The sequence below is a fragment of the Entelurus aequoreus genome, linkage group LG25, assembly GCF_033978785.1.
Source record: "Entelurus aequoreus isolate RoL-2023_Sb linkage group LG25, RoL_Eaeq_v1.1, whole genome shotgun sequence".
NCBI classification, from domain to species: domain Eukaryota; kingdom Metazoa; phylum Chordata; class Actinopteri; order Syngnathiformes; family Syngnathidae; genus Entelurus; species Entelurus aequoreus.
This window is the reverse complement of record NC_084755.1, coordinates 41,016,299-41,036,298: the sequence shown is the minus strand read 5'-3', so window position 1 is coordinate 41,036,298 and position 20,000 is coordinate 41,016,299. Positions and strand designations below refer to the sequence as shown.

Sequence of the window (20,000 nt, the reverse complement as noted above, 5' to 3'; positions counted from 1 at the left end):
ACACAAACACGCGTAAACGTGTTAGCATTTTAGCTAATGCTAACGACGCTAGCGTTGTTACATTACGATATCATGTACAAATGTGCATGAAAACACTCCTACAGACATCACACATGGGACACTTTAGTAAGTAAGAATAGTTTTAGTTATATTGTAAAACTGAGGGTTGAATGAAAAATCCATACGAGTAGATTCGCTATGGACGGCTGGAAGACCAAACGGCACTTCTACTTCCGGTTGAACAGAAGAGCAACGCAGCACTGCGGTACTTTCAGTGAGCAAACTCGGTTTAGGGTTACAGAACTCATGGTCATGGACCCACTAGCTTGCGCGAGCTAGCTCTCCAATCAGCTAAACGGACTCAATAACTCCAAGGTGACGTTTTGGTGAATTTACTGAGGAATTTGTGAAACTGAAACAATACAAAAATTAATGTAAGTTAATAATACTAACACAAACACGCGTAAACGTGTTAGCATTTTAGCTAATGCTAACGATGCTAGCTTGATTACATTACAATAGCAGGTACAAATATGCATGAACACACTCCTACAGACATCACACATGGGACGCTTTAGTAAGTATGAATAGTTTTAGTTATATTGTAATACTGAGGGTTGAATGAAAAATCCATACGAGTAGGTTCGCTATGGACGGCTGGAAGACCAAACGGCACTTCTACTTCCGGTTGAACAGAAGAGCAACGCAGCACTGCGGTACTTTCAGTGAGCGAACTCTGGTTAGGGTTACAGAAGTCATGGTCATGGACCCACTAGCTTGCGCAAGCTAGCTCTCCAATCAGCTAAAGGGACTCAATAACTCCACGGTGACGTTTTGGTGAATTTACTGAGGAATTTGTGAAACTGAAACAATACAAAAATTAATGTAAGTTAATAATACTAACACAAACACACGTAAACGTGTTAGCATATTAGCTAATGCTAACGACGCTAGCGCTGTTACATTACGATATCACGTACAAATGTGCATGAAAACACTCCTACAGACATCGCACATGGGACACTTTAGTAAGTAAGAATAGTTTTAGTTATATTGTAAAACTGAGGGTTGAATGAAAAATCCATACGAGTAGGTTCGCTATGGACGGCTGGAAGACCAAACGGCACTTCTACTTCCGGTTGAACAGAAGAGCAACGCAGCACTGCGGTACTTTCAGTGAGCGAACTCGGGTTAGGGTTACAGAAGTCATGGTCATGGACCCACTAGCTTGCGCGAGCTAGCTCTCCAATCAGCTAAACGGACTCAATAACTCCACGGTGACGTTTTGGTGAATTTACTGAGGAATTTGTGAAACTGAAACAATACAAAAATGAATGTAAGTTAATAATACTAACACAAACACGCGTAAACGTGTTAGCATTTTAGCTAATGCTAACGACGCTAGCGTTGTTACATTACGATAGCATGTACAAATATGCATGAACACACTCCTACAGACATCACACATGGGACACTTTAGTAAGTAAGAATAGTTTTAGTTATATTGTAAAACTGAGGGTTGAATGAAAAATCCATACGAGTAGAAACGCTATGGATGGCTGGAAGACCAAACGGCACTTCTACTTCCGGTTGAACAGAAGAGCAACGCAGCACTGCAGTACTTTCAGTGAGCGAACTCGGGTTAGGGTTACAGAAGTCATGGTCATGGACCCACTAGCTTGCGCAAGCTAGCTCTCCAATCAGCTAAACAGACTCAATAAATTCACGTTGATGTTTTGGTGAATTTAGAAAACTGAAACAATGCAAAAAAAAAATGCCATTGTAAGCTAATAATACTAACACAGACACTAGTAAATGTGTTAGCATATTCGCTAACGACGCTAGCTTCATTAAATTACGATAGCAGGTGCAAATATGCATGAAAACACTCCTACAGACATCACACATGGGATGCTTTAGTAAGTAAGAATTGTTTTAGTTATATTGTAAAACTTACAAGAGATGAATGAAGAATACATACGAGTAGAAACGCTATGGACGGCTAGGAGACCAAACGACACTTCTACTTCCGGTTGAACAGAAGGGCAATGCAGTATTTTCAGTAAGCTAGCTTGTCTAAAAGATGGCGCCGTAGCACAAACAATAAATATATAATATTTATTTACTATTTATTTTTTTATAATTTTATTTTATTTATTTTATTATACTTTTTTTATTATTATTTTTTTATAAAGATTTTGCATCATGGCTGTCAGCGAAGAAAAATCCATAAATTAGCCGGACCGTTTTATAAGCCGCAGGGCTCAAAGTGTTGGCAAAAAGTAGCTGAATTTCTGTTGTTTTTCTTGCGCCATTGTGACCTAACTGGACCGCTGTTTGATTTGAAGCTGAACTCCTTCGAGCAGCTGTGCATCAACTACACCAACGAGAAGCTGCAGCAGCTCTTCAACCACACCATGTTCATCCTGGAGCAGGAGGAGTACCAGAGGGAGGGCATCGAGTGGAGCTTCATCGACTTCGGTCTGGACCTGCAGCCTTGCATAGACCTGATCGAGAGGCCGGTGAGTACTGTGCTGGTTCCTGGCCTCTGGTCCCGACCCCATGCTTTGACAATGGAGTATAGAACTGGAAATGTTTTTATGTTCAATATTTTGGCCACTGGATCATTCCACCCAATTTGAACAGTAACACCGTGTTGGAATATTTGATTAATGGATTCTTTGGCGTCCCACTAAATGGAGCCATGTTGTACCTCAGGTTGACAATCACTGATTGGCCATCAGGGCCGGCCCGTGGCATAGGCCGTATAGGCAAATGCTAAGGGTGCCGTCCATCAGGGGGCGCCACGCCAGTGCCACAAATGTCGGAGGAAAAAAAAACGATTATTTCTAAATACATAAAATAATCCCACGTTAATTAAAATGCAAAGTAAAGCCTATTTAATATAAATATTATTTGTTACAACATTACGCCCCCCCCCCCCCCCTCCCCCGCACACTGCGCCCCCTCCCTTCCCGTATCATGAGTCTTTTTGGACGTCACCACATCAAAAAATCAACACAAGGTGTCAAAACGGCCAAAACTGTCAGGTGCCCAGGGAAGAAAAAAGAGAAAGGAAGAGGAGAAACGAGAAAAAGACAGGAGGTAGCAGGTAGGTAACGTTAGCCTACATGAAATTATTTGTCTGTTACAGAATGTCATAGTAACCTGGCTTTTTAGCATTAAGCTAATGTTACATGATTCGGCAATTGCTCATCAATAAATAGCTAGTTCTGTTTTAACGTCGGGTTAATATTGTGGAGGGGGCTAAATTGTTATGGAAAATAATAATGTAACGTTAGGTAATTACAGTACTCCCTGGTGTACAGACATTCTAGTTAATGCAATATTAAAAAGCACAAATAGGATCCCCTTTTTTTGTAATATAGTTGTTAAAGTCATACTGGTTTGATATCTTGTTTTGTGCAGTGCCTTATTTATATTGTATTTTTAATTTATTTTATGCAACTTGTTGACACCTTTTATTTTGTGTTTACGTATGTAAAAAATATTGTATTTCATATATTCATTTTTTATTTTTTGTATTCATTTATTTATCCACATTTTTTTTTATCTTGTTAACTATTCTGATTGTTAATTTGCTTTCTTTAAGTAAAAAAAAAAAGGTCAAAGACAAAGCTATTGGGTTTCTTGTGAGTATATACACTTCACTGCCGATGTGGGGGGGGGGGGGGGGGGGCGCCACCTAAAATCTTGCCTAGGGCGCCAGATTGGTTAGGGCCGGGCCTGTTGGCCATGGCGACTAGCAATTTCTACTCAAAAAGGCGAAGCAGTTACAATAGGACCTTCGCAGTTGTCAATAGTATCGACATCTGCATTGATCACCTCTCCTTTACATAGTATCGACATCTGCATTGATCACCTCTCCTTTACATCCAAACTTTAGCGGCTTATGTCATCCTGTGCGTGCATAACATGCCTAGCCATGACTTTTCCTCTACTCCTCCAGTGATAATGTACCGCTACCAAAATGTATTTCCATACTTTTCTAAATAAAGGGGACCACAAAAAACGTCATTATTGTCTTTATTGTAACAAAAAATGTTAGTGTACATGAAACATATGTTTATTATTGTCATTTAGACCTTAAATAAAATAGTGAACATACTAGACAACTTGTCTTTTAGTAGTAAGTAAACAAACAAAGACTCCTAATTAGTCTGCAGTAACATATTGTGTCATTTATACACCTATTATTTTGTAAACATTATGAGGGACAAACTGTAAAAAATGGGTTATTCATCTACTTGTTCATTTACTGTTAATATCTGCTTATTTTCTGTTTGAACATGTTCTATCTACACTTCTGTTCAAATGTAATAATCACTTATTCTTCTCTTCTTTGATACTTGACATTAGTTTTGGATGATACCACACATTTAGGTATGGATGTGATACCAAGTAGTTATAGGATCATACATTGGTCATATTCAAAGTCCTCATGTGTCCAGGGACGTATTTACTGACTTTATAAACATAATATACAGTTAAAAAAAACGAAAGAAGATGTTGTGATGCCAAAAAATATCGATGTAATCAGAGTAGTATCGACTAGATACGCTCTTGTACTTGGTATCATTACAGTGGATGTCAGGTGTAGATCCACCCATGGCATTTGTTTACATTGTGACGGCGGTGAGCTATTGTATCCTCCTACGGTGTGTAGTGAAGCATGTTTAGCTATTCCTCGTCCTCCAGTGATAATGCTACTTGTAAGAAACGTACTTTATTTGTCGCCATGGAGGCCAGGATTAGTGATTTAGAAGTAGCTAAAACACTGCCGACTAGCCATGTCTTAAAGCAGCTCTTCCTGAGGGTGTTTCAGTGTTATAACTTCACCTTTATCTTGACTTTTTACACCAAAATGCGTCCATTCTCCCTTTTCTGTCTACACACTGTGTCTGCTTGTAAGTACTCTGTGTGTGTGCGCTGCCCAACATGCTCCTCTGCTCGTAAAACCAGCAATGTCACCACATGACGAAGCGCCGCCATGCCCGTTAAAGAAAAAAAGGGGCGGGGGAACCGATACTTTTTAGAGGCGGTATAGTACCGAATATGATTCATTAGTATGGAGGTACTATACTAGTACCAGTACAACCCTACATGCTTGTGTTGTGACGAATAAAAAGTAGCAACCGTATTTCACCGTCACAAGAATTTGCACGAACGTAATATTTTTGTCCGATTGTTATATTTTCACAATCGTGAGAAGCCATAATCGAAATTAAAATGTGATGAATTGTCCTCGTCTAACCAGCACTGTTCTTGAAGTGTCCATGTTGGAGTTACTCACCATGTCAAATAGTTAACTGCCCGAAGTTAAAGAGTTTTTTCACTTCCATTTCACTCTGTTTGTCCTGAAACTGCTTCCTGTCCCGCCCCACAGAACAACCCCCCTGGGATTCTGGCCCTGCTGGATGAAGAGTGCTGGTTCCCCAAAGCCACGGACAAGACCTTCGTGGACAAGGTGCTCCAGGAGCAAGGCACGCACACCAAGTTCCAGAAGCCCCGTCAGCTGAAGGACAAAGCCGACTTCTGCATAATCCACTACGCAGGGAAGGTGCGTATGCATATATCTTCTATGTACAAACTTTGGAAGTGGAAAAGTTTGTATAGTGAAGCAGAGTTCCCGGTAAACATGAATAATTGGTTTTATCCTCCACAAAAGTCCATATTTTAGTCCAAAAAAATACACACTTTGAAGCGTACCAGTCTTGCTCTCAGGGAATAAAACCCACTGGTCTCTCCCAAGTTCTGTTGGATGACATATATGTTGAGTAAAAAGGACCCCGGAGACAGAATAGTACTTGGCCAAGTTTTACTGAAGCTTCAGGAGACCAGCCCTTACAACGCAACCATAGCATCAGCAAGCGAGGTCTGAACCCAAACAAAAAGAGTCAGAAACAGCCCCTCCCGCCTAGAAAGGAGCGCAGCTGCTTCTTCGAAACAGATAAGGAACTGGCCAAAACAGCCCCTCCCGCCTAGAAAGGAGCGCAGCTGCTTCTTCGAAACAGATAAGGAACTGGCCAAAACAGCCCCTCCCGCCTAGAAAGGAGCGCAGCTGCTTCTTCGAAACAGATAAGGAACTGGCCAAAACAGCCCCTCCCGCCTAGAAAGGAGCGCTGCTGCTTCTTCGAAACAGATAAGGAACTGGCCAAAACAGCCCCTCCCGCCTAGAAAGGAGCGCGGCAGCTTCTTCGAAACAGATAAGGAACTGGCCAAAACAACCCCTCCCGCCTAGAAAGGAGCGCGGCAGCTTCTTCGAAACAGATAAGGAACTGGCCAAAACAGCCCCTCCCGCCCAGAAAGGAGCGCAGCTGCTTCTTTGAAACAGATAAGGAACTGGCCAAAACAGCCCCTCCCGCCTAGAAAGGAGCGCGGCAGCTTCTTCGAAACAGATAAGGAACTGGCCAAAACAGCCCCTCCCGCCTAGAAAGGAGCGCAGCTGCTTCTTCGAAACAGATAAGGAACTGGCCAAAACAGCCCCTCCCGCCTAGAAAGGAGCGCAGCTGCTTCTTCGAAACAGATAAGGAACTGGCCAAAACAGCCCCTCCCGCCCAGAAAGGAGCGCAGCTGCTTCTTCGAAACAGATAAGGAACTGGCCAAAACAGCCCCTCCCGCCTAGAAAGGAGCGCAGCTGCTTCTTAGAAACAGATAAGGAACTGGCCAAAACAGCCCCTCCCGCCTAGAAAGGAGCGCAGCTGCTTCTTCGAAACAGATAAGGAACTGGCCAAAACAGCCCCTCCCGCCTAGAAAGGAGCGCAGCTGCTTCTTCGAAACAGATAAGGAACTGGCCAAAACAGCCCCTCCCGCCCAGAAAGGAGCGCAGCTGCTTCTTCGAAACAGATAAGGAACTGGCCAAAACAGCCCCTCCCGCCCAGAAAGGAGCGCAGCTGCTTCTTCGAAACAGATAAGGAACTGGCCAAAACAGCCCCTCCCGCCTAGAAAGGAGCGCAGCTGCTTCTTCGAAACAGATAAGGAACTGGCCAAAACAGCCCCTCCCGCCTAGAAAGGAGCGCAGCTGCTTCTTCGAAACAGATAAGGAACTGGCCAAAACAGCCCCTCCCGCCTAGAAAGGAGCACAGCTGCTTCTTCGAAACAGATAAGGAACTGGCCAAAACAGCCCCTCCCGCCTATAAAGGAGCGCAGCTGCTTCTTCGAAACAGATAAGGAACTGGCCAAAACAGTCCCTCCCGCCTAGAAAGGAGCGCAGCTGCTTCTTCGAAACAGATAAGGAACTGGCCAAAACAGCCCCTCCCGCCTAGAAAGGAGCACAGCTGCTTCTTCGAAACAGATAAGGAACTGGCCAAAACAGCCCCTCCCGCCTATAAAGGAGCGCAGCTGCTTCTTCGAAACAGATAAGGAACTGGCCAAAACAGTCCCTCCCGCCTAGAAAGGAGCGCAGCTGCTTCCTCGAAACAGATAAGGAACTGGCCAAAACAGCCCCTCTCGCCCAGAAAGGAGCGCAGCTGCTTCTTCGAAACAGATAAGGAACTGGCCAAAACAGCCCCTCCCGCCCAGAAAGGAGCGCAGCTGCTTCTTCGAAACAGATAAGGAACTGGCCAAAACAGACCCTCCCGCCTAGAAAGGAGCGCAGCTGCTTCTTCGAAACAGATAAGGAACTGGCCAAAACAGCCCCTCCCGCCTAGAAAGGAGCGCGGCTGCTTCTTCGAAACAGATAGGGAACTGGCCAAAACAGCCCCTCCCGCCTAGTAAGGAGCGCAGCTGCTTCTTCGAAACAGATAAGGAACTGGCCAAAACAGCCCCTCCCGCCCAGAAAGGAGCGCAGCTGCTTCTTCGAAACAGATAAGGAACTGGCCAAAACAGCCCCTCCCGCCTAGAAAGGAGCGCAGCTGCTTCTTCGAAACAGATAAGGAACTGGCCAAAACAGCCCCTCCCGCCTAGAAAGGAGCGCAGCTGCTTCTTCGAAACAGATAAGGAACTGGCCAAAACAGCCCCTCCCGCCTAGAAAGGAGCGCAGCTGCTTCTTCGAAACAGATAAGGAACTGGCCAAAACAGCCCCTCCCGCCTAGAAAGGAGCGCAGCTGCTTCTTCGAAACAGATAAGGAACTGGCCAAAACAGCCCCTCCCGCCTAGAAAGGAGCGCGGCAGCTTCTTCGAAACAGATAAGGAACTGGCCAAAACAGCCCCTCCCGCACAGAAAGGAGCGCAGCTGCTTCTTCGAAACAGATAAGGAACTGGCCAAAACAGTTCTGTGAGCCCACTTTGCTGCACCTGAAAGAGTGGCAGCACATCACAGTAGCTCCTTTGAGTTCCTTCATTTTACTTTATTTGTAGTATTCTTCTCAATTTTTCTTGCTTTTTCTTTAATCACTTATCTTTTCCATTAACCACTAATTATGGTTCTTAGGCGCTTTTATGTGTTTTCGTTACTTCTCTTTTTCTTTTCAAGACGTTTTATTTTTGGCTTTGATCAGTTGAGCAGCCGGCCCTTTGTTTATTATCCTTTGTAACTGAGCTACTGGGTGGAACAATTTCCCTTGTGGATCAATAACGTTTGTCTAAGTCTAAACAAAGAGTTTACTAGCGGACATAAGATAAAAGCAAGGAGGTCAGGAGAAGACTAGCTGCTTTAGACATGACTATGGATTAAAAAAAGAACACCTAAAAATATCTCATTCTCACAACACACGCATACAAAAGTCCCTCCCAAACGTTAACAACCATGTTGCTACAATAACAAACCCGAGTATTTGAGGCATGCAAGCAACAAGAGGAGATGAACGCAGAGACAAGAAACGAGGAGGAGTCCTCTTCTCTACACAGAAAGATTCTGTAAATGTTTATTTACATCCCTTAATTGTTTACAAACGATGTCTGTTAGACGGCAGTAAAACGGCTGATCAAACAAAACGTCAGTCATGGTCATGGACCCGCTAGCCGCGCAAGCTAGCTCTCCAATCAGCTAAACAGACTCAATAACTCCACGGTGACGTTTTGGTGAATTTACTGAGGAATTTTGTTAGAATGTCATTGTAAGTTAATAATACTAACACAGACACTTGTAAATGTGTTAGCATATTAGCTAATGCTAACAACGCTAGCTTGATTACATTACAATAGCAGGTACAAATATGCATGAAAACACTCCTACAGACATCACACATGGGACGCTTTAGTAAGTAGGAATAGTTTTAGTTATATTGTAAAACTTACAAACGACGCTTGGGGTGATGAATGAAGAATCCATACGAGTAGAACCGTTATGGATGGCTTGAAGACAGAACACACTTATGAAATGAGTTATTTACACAGAAATATTTTTAAAATGTTTATTTACATACCTTAATTGATCACAATTAACATGGCAGTAAAACGGCTGATCAAACAAAACGTCAGTCATGGTCATGGACCCACTAGCTGCGCAAGCTAGCTCTCCAATCAGCTAAACAGACTCAATAACTCCACGCTGACGTTTTGGTGAATTTACTGAGGAATTTGTGAAAGTGAAACAATACAAAAAGAATGTAGGTTAACAATACTAACACAGACACTCGTAAACTTGTTAGCATATTAGCTAATCTAACGACGCTAGCTTCAATACATTACGATAGCACGTACAAATATGCATGAAAACACTCCTACAGACATCACACATGGGACACTTTAGTAAGTAAGAATAGTTTTAGTTATATTGTAAAACTTGGAGTGATGAATGAAGAATCCATGGGAGTAGAAAAGCGCTGCCGAACATGCTCCTCTGCTCATAAAACCAGCAACGTCACGACGTGACGACGCGCCGTCATGCCCGTTAAACAAAAGAAAGAAAAATATTGCTAATCGGTACTTTTCAAACAGAGTATAGTACCAGTTTTGATTCATTAGTACCGCGATACTATACTAGTACCGCGATACCGTACAACCCTAGTATGTATATATTTAATTGTGTTTGTTTACAGGACGAGTTTGACACCTGTGCTATGCACATACTTGTATTCTTCATGTTGTTGTGCTGCTAGAGGATCCTCACATCTGGTTACGTAACACAAGTTGCCACCTTTTGGGAAAACGCTAAGCGTCCAAATGAATATGGGAGAAGCTGAAATGAGGTTGAGCTAGCGCCATCTCTGCTGGTCTCGCATCTTTACGAGTGGGGCCAGCGGGGAGCACGGGTCCAGCTCCTGGGGTCCAGCTCCTGGAGTCCAGCTCCTGGAGTCCAGCTCCTGGGGTCCAGCTCCTGGAGTCCAGCTCCTGGAGTCCAGCTCCTGGAGTCCAGCTCCTGGAGTCCAGCTCCTGGAGTCCAGCTCCTGGAGTCCAGCTCCTGGAGTCCAGCTCCTGGAGTCCAGCTCCTGGAGTCCAGCTCCTGGAGTCCAACTCCTGGAGTCCAGCTCCTGGAGTCCAGCTCCTGGAGTCCAGCTCCTGGAGTCCAACTCCTGGAGTCCAGCTCCTGGAGTCCAGCTCCTGGAGTCCAGCTCCTGGAGTCCAACTCCTGGAGTCCAGCTCCTGGAGTCCAGCTCCTGGAGTCCAGCTCCTGGAGTCCATCTCCTGGAGTCCAGCTCCTGGAGTCCATCTCCTGGGGTACAGCTCCTGGAGTCCAGCTCCTGGAGCCCGCCATGACAAACACCAGGAGGCGGCGTTACATTTCAACTTGTTCAAATAAATCCTCCGGAGGAAAATATGTGAAAAACAGCCGGAGTTTGATGAAAGCCAGATGGGGGGGCCGACATTCCTCATCTCAGGTTCCTCACCGTGTCAAAGACTTGTACTCTGTTGGCCTCACGGTGTTAGACTAATCCCATTAGCGTGGCACGACCAGACCAGACCCCATGTGGTCCCTGGGGGGGACACCGGCCTGTCAATCACAGCAAAAGACTGTTTTCCAAGGGGCTCGGTGTACCATGGTTTAGTCCAGGGGTGTCTAAGGGGCTCAGTGTATTATGGTTTAGTCCAGGGGTGTCCAAGGGGCTCGGTGTACCATGGTTTAGTTCAGGCGTGTCCAATGGGCTCGGTGTATTATGGTTTAGTCCAGGGGTGTGCAAGGGGCTCGGTGTACCATGGTTTAGTCCAGGGGTGTCCAAGGGGCTCGGTGTACCATGGTTTAGTCCAGGCGTGTCCAAGGGGCTCGGTGTACAATGGTTTGGTTCAGGCGTGTCCAAGGGGCTCGGTGTACCATGGTTTAGTCCAGGCGTGTCCAAGGGGCTCGGTGTACCATGGTTTGGTTCAGGCGTGTCCAAGGGGCTCGGTGTACCATGGTTTAGTTCAGGCGTGTCCAATGGGCTCTGTGTATTATGGTTTAGTCCAGGGGTGTCCAAGGGGCTCGGTGTACCATGGTTTAGTCCAGGGGTGTCCAAGGGGCTCGGTGTACCATGGTTTAGTCCAGGCGTGTCCAAGGGGCTCGGTGTACAATGGTTTGGTTCAGGCGTGTCCAAGGGGCTCGGTGTACCATGGTTTAGTCCAGGCGTGTCCAAGGGGCTCGGTGTACCATGGTTTGGTTCAGGCGTGTCCAAGGGGCTCGGTGTACCATGGTTTAGTCCAGGCGTGTCCAAGGGGCTCGGTGTACCATGGTTTAGTCCAGGCGTGTCCAAGGGGCTCGGTGTACCATGGTTTAGTCCAGGGGTGTCCAAGGGGCTCTGTGTACCATGGTTTAGTCCAGGGGTGTCCAAGGGGCTCTGTGTACCATGGTTTAGTTCAGGGGTGTCCAAGGGGCTCGGTGTACCATGGTTTAGTCCAGGCGTGTCCAAGGGGCTCGGTGTACCCTGGTTTAGTCCAGGGGTGTCCAAGGGGCTCGGCGTACCATGGTTTGGTCCAGGGGTGTCCAAGGGGCTCGGTGTACCATGGTTTGGTCCAGGGGTGTCCAAGGGGCTCAGTGTGCCATGGTTTAGTCCAGGGGTGTCCAAGGGGCTCGGTGTACCATGGTTTAGTCCAGGCGTGTCCAAGGGGCTCGGTGTACCATGGTTTAGTCCAGGGGTGTCCAAGGGGCTCGTTGTACCATGGTTTAGTCCAGGGGTGTCCAAGGGGCTCGGTGTACCATGGTTTAGTCCAGGGGTGTCCAAGGGGCTCGGTGTACCATGGTTTAGTCCAGGCGTGTCCAAGGGGCTCGGTGTACCATGGTTTAGTCCAGGGGTGTCCAAGGGGCTCTGTGTACCATGGTTTAGTCCAGGGGTGTCCAAGGGGCTCGGTGTACCATGGTTTAGTCCAGGGGTGTCCAAGGGGCTCGGTGTACCATGGTTTAGTCCAGGCGTGTCCAAAGTGCGGCCCATAGCTAAGCTTTTCAACGGCCCGCTTCACAATCGTTAGCGTCTAATATAAGCATGCTAGCTTTTTAGCTAATTTAGCACAGTGTTTTTCTACCTTTTCTGGGCCACATTTTTTTAATTTGAAAAAATCCTAAAGGCACACCACCAGCAGAAAACTTTAAAAAATGAAACGCCCTGACTTATTTTGAGTTTTTTGCTGTTTTCCTGTGTGTAGTGTTTTAGTTCTTGTCTTGCACTCCTAGTTTCTTGTTGATTGTCATGTCATGTACGGATGTACTTTGCGGACGCCGTCCACTCCCCACACTGTAAGTCTTTGCTGTAGTCCAGCATTCTGTGTTTGTTTACTTTGCGACCAGTTCAGTTTTAGTTTTGCATAGCCATCCCTAAGCTTCAGTGCCTTTTCTTAGCTGCACTCTCCTTTTGTTTATTTTTATATAATGCTCATTCATTGTCAATGCGGAGAAAGTTCCGGGAATTTGGGGAAATAGAAAACATGTTTTGCGTTTGATATAGTAGTGTGGGTGGAGGGTTGAAATGTCGGAATCGGGTGTAATCTATAAAATGTTAAGATAAGAACTATAAAATGTTAAAAACATAAAAACTATAAAATATTAAAAACAAACTATAAAATGTTAAAAACATAAAAACTATAAGAGGTTAAAAACTATAAAATGTTAAAAACAAACTACAAAATGTTAAAAACATAAACTATAAAATGTTACAAAAATAAAAACTATCAAATGTTTAAAAAAAACTATAAAATGTTAAAAACATAAATCTGTAAAATGTTAACATGAAAACTATTAAATGTTAAAAACATGAAAACAATAAAATGTTAATAACATAAAAACTATCCAATGTCAAAAACATAAAAGTTATAAAATGTGAAAAACAAGAAAACAAAATGTTAATAACATAAAAACTACAAAATATTAAAAACAAACTATAAAATGTTAAAAACAAACTATAAAATGTTAAAAACATAAAAACTATAAAATATTAAAAACAAACTATAAAATGTTAAAAACATAAAAACTATAAGATGTTAAAAACTATAAAATGTTAAAAACAAACTACAAAATGTTAAAAACAAACTATAAAATGTTACAAAAATAAAAACTATCAAATGTTAAAAAAAAAACTATAAAATGTTAAAAACATAAATCTGTAAAATGTTAACATGAAAACTATTAAATGTTAAAAACATGAAAACAATAAAATGTTAATAACATAAAAACTATCCAATGTCAAAAACATAAAAGTTATAAAATGTCAAAAACAAGAAAACAAAATGTTAATAACATAAAAACCACAAAATATTAAAAACAAACTATAAAATGTTAAAAACAAACTATAAAATGTTAAAAACATAAAAACTATAAAATGTTAAAAAGAAACTATAAAATGTTAAAAACATAAAAACTATAAGATGTTAAAACTATAAAATGTTAAAAACAAACTACAAAATATTAAAAACATAAACTATAAAATGTTACAAAAATAAAAACTATCAAATGTTAAAAACAGACTATAAAATGTTAAAAACATAAAAACTGTAAAATGTTAACATGAAAACTATTAAATGTTAAAAACATGAAAACAATAAAATGTTAACATAAAAACTATCAAATGTCAAAAACATAAAAGTTATAAAATGTGAAAAACATGAAAACAAAATGTTAATAACATAAAAACTACAAAATATTAAAAACAAACTATAAAATGTTAAAAACAAACTATAAAATGTTAAAAACATAAAAACTATAAGATGTTAAAACTATAAAATGTTAAAAACAAACTACACACTATTAAAAACAAACTATAAAATGTTACAAAAATAAAAACTATCAAATGTTAAAAACAAACTATAAAATGTTAAAAACATAAAAACTGTAAAATGTTAACATGAAAACTATTAAATGTTAAAAACATGAAAACAATAAAATGTTAATAACATAAAAACTATCAAATGTCAAAAACATAAAAGTTATAAAATGTGAAAAACATGAAAACAAAATTTTAATAACATAAAAACTACAAAATATTAAAAACAAACTATAAAATGTTAAAAACAAATTATAAAATGTTAAAAACATAAAAACTATAAAATGCTAAAATATAAAATGTTAAAAACATAAAAAATAGAAAATGTTAAAAACAAACTATAAAATGGTAAACACATAAAAACTATAAAATGTTAAAAAAAATAAAAACTATCAAATGTTAAAAACATAAAAACTGTAAGATGTTAAAAACATGAAAACTATCAAATGTTAAAAACGTAAATTACAAAATGTTAAAAACATAAACTATAAAATGTTTAAAAAATATATATAAGCATGCTAGCTTTTTAGCTAATTTAATTAATTAATTTCATTTGAAAAAATCCTGAGGCACACCACCAGCAGAAAACATTAAACAATGAAACTCAGCAGCCGATATTGACAGTAAAAAGTCGTTCTGGCAATTGTTGGATATGAATTCAAACCATCACCAAGCATGCATCACTATAGCTCTTGTCTCAAAGTAGGTACTGTCACCACCTGTCACATCACACCCTGACTTATTTGGACTTTTTTGCTGTTGTCCTGTGTGTAGTGTTTTACTTCTTATCTTGCGCTCCTATTTTGTTGTTGATTGTCATGTCATGTACGGATGTACTTTGTGGACGCCGTCCGCTCCACACGCTGTAAGTCTTTGCTGTAGTCCAGCATTCTGTGTTTGTTTACTTTGCAGCCAGTTCAGTTTTAGTTTTGCATAGCCATCCCTAAGCTTCAATGCCTTTTCTTAGCGGCACTCGCCTTTTGTTTATTTTTGGTTTGAACATTAGACACCTTTTTACCTGCAAACCATCGTCGTCGTTCCCGACATCTACAAAGCAATTAGCTACCTGCTGCCACCTACTGATATGGAAAAGTATTACATGGTTACTCTGCCGAGCTCTAGACAGCACAACCTGTACAATAGCTAAATATTGTACAGGTTTTGAAGGTGAAAACTACAAAAATGTCCCCGACACCCTGTGATTTATCAGTCTGTGGTGCTCACCCTTGGTTCACGCAGACGAGTGATCCCGACGTGTTTTCTCAGGTGGACTACAAAGCCGACGAATGGCTGATGAAGAACATGGACCCCTTGAACGACAACGTGGCCACGCTGCTGCACCAGTCCACGGACAAGTTTGTGGCCGAACTCTGGAAAGACGGTGAGATGCCTGAGCGACGTCTGTTACCCTCGTTCAGAGGGGAAGGAAATGAAAGGAAGAATGTGAAAGACAATGAAAGAGGAAATGGATCACATTTAAAGGACAATGATAGAAAAATGTGGGGAAAAAAAGTGAGCAGAACAGCCAAAAATTCTACTTGAGTAGTTATTTTAGACTGATATGACTCAAGTATAAGTAAAAAGTTGCCATTCAAAAAACTACTTGAGTATTCAGTGAAAGAACTACTAAAGTAGTGAGTAACTTCTGATTTATTTAGTAACTACAATTTGCAATTCTGCTAGGAATTGCGTGTGGATGCCCGATGTGTGTCCAACTGAAATGCTTGAATATCCAGGGTGAGTGGAGTGTGTGGATGTTGGAATCCGGTGAGATATGGAGAGGTCTGTGTATTGCCCATTCATTATCAATAGGGGGGAATTCCTGGTAATTCCAGGCAAACCGAGAAACATGCTGGCTTGAATATCCAGGGTGAGTGGAGTGTGTGGATGTTGGAATCCGGTGAGAAATGTGAGATATGGAGAGGTCTGTGTATTGCCCATTCATTATCAATAGGGGGGAATTCCTGGTAATTCCAGGCAAACAGGGAATTTTTCAGAACCGAGAAACATGCTGGCTTGAATGTCCAGGGTGAGTGGAGTGTGTGGATGTTGGAACTGTTCAAATCGGTTGAGAAATGTGGGATATGGTGTAGATTGTATAATACCCGTTCATTGTCAATGGGGACAAAATTCCGGGAAAACCGGGAATTTTGGGAAATAGAAAACATGTTTTGCGTGCGATATGTGGGAAGAGTAGTGTCGGTGGATACTTAAAAGGTTAGAATTGGGTGTGAAAATGGTGCAACATTTCGAGAATTTAGGGCATTTTAAAAATATGAATAAGTCCATTTATTTGAATGGGAATTTCCTGGAAATTTGGGAATTTCTCGAAAACCGTGAATGTTTTTAAAATATTGATATTTGTCTTGGACTTTTTGGAATCAGTTGAAAAATGTTGACGTAGTAACAGTTTGAATTGAGAATGGGTATTTCGGAATTTCTGGAAAAGCGGGAATTTGTACAAAACAAGGAGCATTTGTTCTCCCAACTTTTGAAGGTGGAATGGTCAAAAACGGTTGAAAAGTGTGGACTCAAAAACTTTCCAGGAAGAGGTGAAAATAGGGCTTTGGAAAACTGGGATCTCTGGGAATTCCTGGAATTTGTTTTAAACTTTGAATGGTAGTTTGATTGTCCAGGGTGAGTGGAGTGTGTGGATTCAAATCGGATGAGAAATGTAGGCTATAAGTATAATGCCCATTCATTGTCAATGGGGAGAAAATTCCTGGAAAACCAGGAATTTTGGGAAATAGAAAACATGTTTTGTGTTCGATATATTGCGTAGAAAAATGGATGGATGGATATTGGAAGAGTAGTGTGGGTGGATGGTTGAAAGGTCGGAATCTGGTGTAATCTATAAAATGTTAACCTAAAAACATAAACTATGAAATGTTAAAAACAAACTATAAAATGTTAACATAAAAACTATAGCATGTTAAAAACATAAAAACTATAAAATGTTAATAACATAAAAACTATAAAATGTTAAAAACTATAAAATGTTAAAATCATCAAAACTATAAAATGTTAAAAACAATCTATGAAATGTTAAAAAAAATAAAAACTATAAAATTTTAATAAACTATAAAATGTTAAAAACAATCTATAAATTGTTAAAAACATAATCTATAAAATGTTGAAAACATAAAAACTATAAAATGTTAAAAACATAATTATAAAATGTTAAAAACATAAAAACTATAAAATGTTAATAACAAATTATAAAATGTCAAAAACAATCTATAAAATGTTAAAAACAAACCATAAAATGTCAACACAAAAACTATAAAATGTTAAAAACATAAAAAATATAAGATGCTAAACTATAAAATGTTACAATCATCAAAACTATAAAATGTTAAAATCATCAAAAATATAAAATGTTAAAAACATTATAAACATAAAAAATATAAAATCAATAAAATGTTAAACACAATCTATAAAATGTTGAAAACTATAAAATGTTAATAACAAACTATACAATGTTAAAAATATAATCTATGAAATGTTAAAAACATAAAAACTATAAAATGTTAATAACAAACTATACAATGTTAAAAACATAATCTATAAAATGTTAAAAACATAAAAACTATAAAATGTTAATGACAAACTATGAAATGTTAAAAACATAATCTATAAAATGTTAAAAACAAACTATAAAATGTTAACATAAAAACTATAAAATGTTAAAAACAATCTTTAAAATGTTAAAAACATAAATCCTATAAAATGTTAAAAACTATAATACGTTAAAATCATCAAAACTATAAAATGTTAAAATCAGCAAAACTTTAAAATGTTAAAAACAGCAAAACTATAAAATGTTAAAATCATCAAAACTATAAAATGTTAAAATCATCAAAACTATAAAATGGTAAAATCATCAAAACTATAAAATGGTAAAATCATTAAAACTATAAAATGTTAAAAACATAAAAATTATAAAATGTTAAAATCATTAAAACTATAAAATGTTAAAAACAAACTATTAAATGTTAAAATCATCAAAACTATAACATTTTAAAATCATCAAAACTATAAAATTTTAAAATCATCAAAACTATAAAATGGTAAAATCATTACAACTATAAAATATTAAAAACATAAAAATTATAAAATGTTAAAATCATTAAAACTATAAAATGTTAAAAACAAACTATAAAATGTTAAAATCATCAAAACTATAAAATGTTAAAATCATCAAAACTATAAAATGGTAAAATCATTAAAACTATAAAATGTTAAAAACTATAAAATGTTAAAATCATTAAAACTATAAAATGTTAAAAACAAACTATAAAATGTTAAAAACATAAAAAATATAAAATGTTAAAAACAAACTATAAAATGTTAAAATCATCAAAACTATAAAATGGTAAAATCATTAAAACTATAAAATGTTAAAAACATAAAAATTATAAAATGTTAAAAACAAACTATAAAATGTTAAAATCATCAAAACTATAAAATGTTAAAATCATCAAAACTATAAAATGGTAAAATCATTAAAACTATAAAATGTTAAAAACATAAAAACTATAAAATGTTAAAATCATTAAAACTATAAAATGTTAAAAAAAAACTATAAAATGTTAAAAACATAAAAAATATAAAATGTTAAAAACATAATCTATAAAATGTTAAAAACCAACTATAAAATGTTAAAAACATAAAAACCATAAAACGTTAAAAACATAATCTATAGAATGTTAAAAACATAAAATTAACTTAAAAACTGTAACGGCACCAACAAAAAATGTTCCAGCACATTTTCAGAGAAAAGCGTGTTAGCTGGCGTGTTAGCAAGTGTGTTATCTGGTGTCATGACAGCTGATGGAGTTTTCATCACCATGGCAACAGCAGATCTGCTCATGTGAATGAAACAATATCATGTACATAAAAATGTAAGTTGTAACACTTGTGCTCATTAGTGGACAGAATCGTGGGCCTGGACCAAGTGGCCGGCATGACCGAGACGGCGTTTGGCGCGGCCTACAAGACCAAGAAGGGTATGTTCCGCACCGTGGGCCAGCTGTACAAGGAGCAGCTGTCCAAACTCATGGCCACGCTCAGGAACACCAACCCCAACTTTGTGCGCTGCATCATCCCCAACCACGACAAGCGGGTAAGTGGAACAACTGCCACTTGCTAGTTTTGCCGTGGCGGGGAAGCGCCCTGCATCGTGCTGACAACTCAGTGGAGCCTGTTTTGATACATACACTAAAAAATGCTGGGTTATTTTGGCAACCCAATTTATGGGTCGCTAGTGTTAAGTTCAATTTTGGAGTTATTTTTATGAAGAGCAACCCAATTTTTGTGTTATAAGGGAAGCATTTTAACTCAATTTCTGGGTTTTCAAAATTATGACCCATTTTTGGGTTGTTTTTCAATGAATAACCCCTTTTTTGGGTAAGAGGCTTTTTTTTTAATCAAAAAGTAACCATTTTCTTGAACCGATTCTCTAATATGTGAACATTCTTAACCTCACTCGTCGAAAACTTGATTTCCTTATAAAGGCAGATCATTTACATTTAAGCTATTTTAACAGACTGTAGATTGAGGAACTCATTAAAAAGTAGACGATACGGCTGAAAACTTTTAAAATACTATTGATATTATTTAATGACCGAAGGAAAATAAGGACCAGGAGAAAAATATATTAAATGTAAATATTTTCACTTAAAAAGCAGACATGGAAAATAATGTCAACAAAATAGTAAAATCACATTGAACACTTAACAATAAGATCTTAAAATGAAGGAATATGTAAGAAATGCTTCATAAAATAGTGCAAAGTGTGAAAATGTAAACATAGAGAAACCTGAGAAGAAGTATTTTCTGCCAGGAAATAACGGCTGTGTAACATGAATTTGCCCTGTTGTTCTTCGTTAACTATGTAAAGGAATTTTTTTTAATGCAGTAATTGTTTAAATATTA

At 39.0% G+C, this 20,000-nt stretch overlaps 1 protein-coding gene across 3 annotated transcripts in view; it reads left to right on the top strand.

Moving 5' to 3' along the window:
• The window catches only part of LOC133642938 (myosin-10-like), a 193,462-nt gene that overhangs the window by 121,496 nt on the left and 51,966 nt on the right, over positions 1-20,000 (top strand). For all 3 annotated transcript variants that reach the window (XM_062037362.1, XM_062037363.1, XM_062037361.1), the window contains 4 exons: positions 2,349-2,522; positions 5,408-5,581; positions 15,330-15,444; positions 18,995-19,188. In XM_062037362.1, coding sequence (XP_061893346.1) covers positions 2,349-2,522; positions 5,408-5,581; positions 15,330-15,444; positions 18,995-19,188 — 657 coding nt within the window. The remainder of the gene's footprint in view (positions 1-2,348; positions 2,523-5,407; positions 5,582-15,329; positions 15,445-18,994; positions 19,189-20,000) is intronic.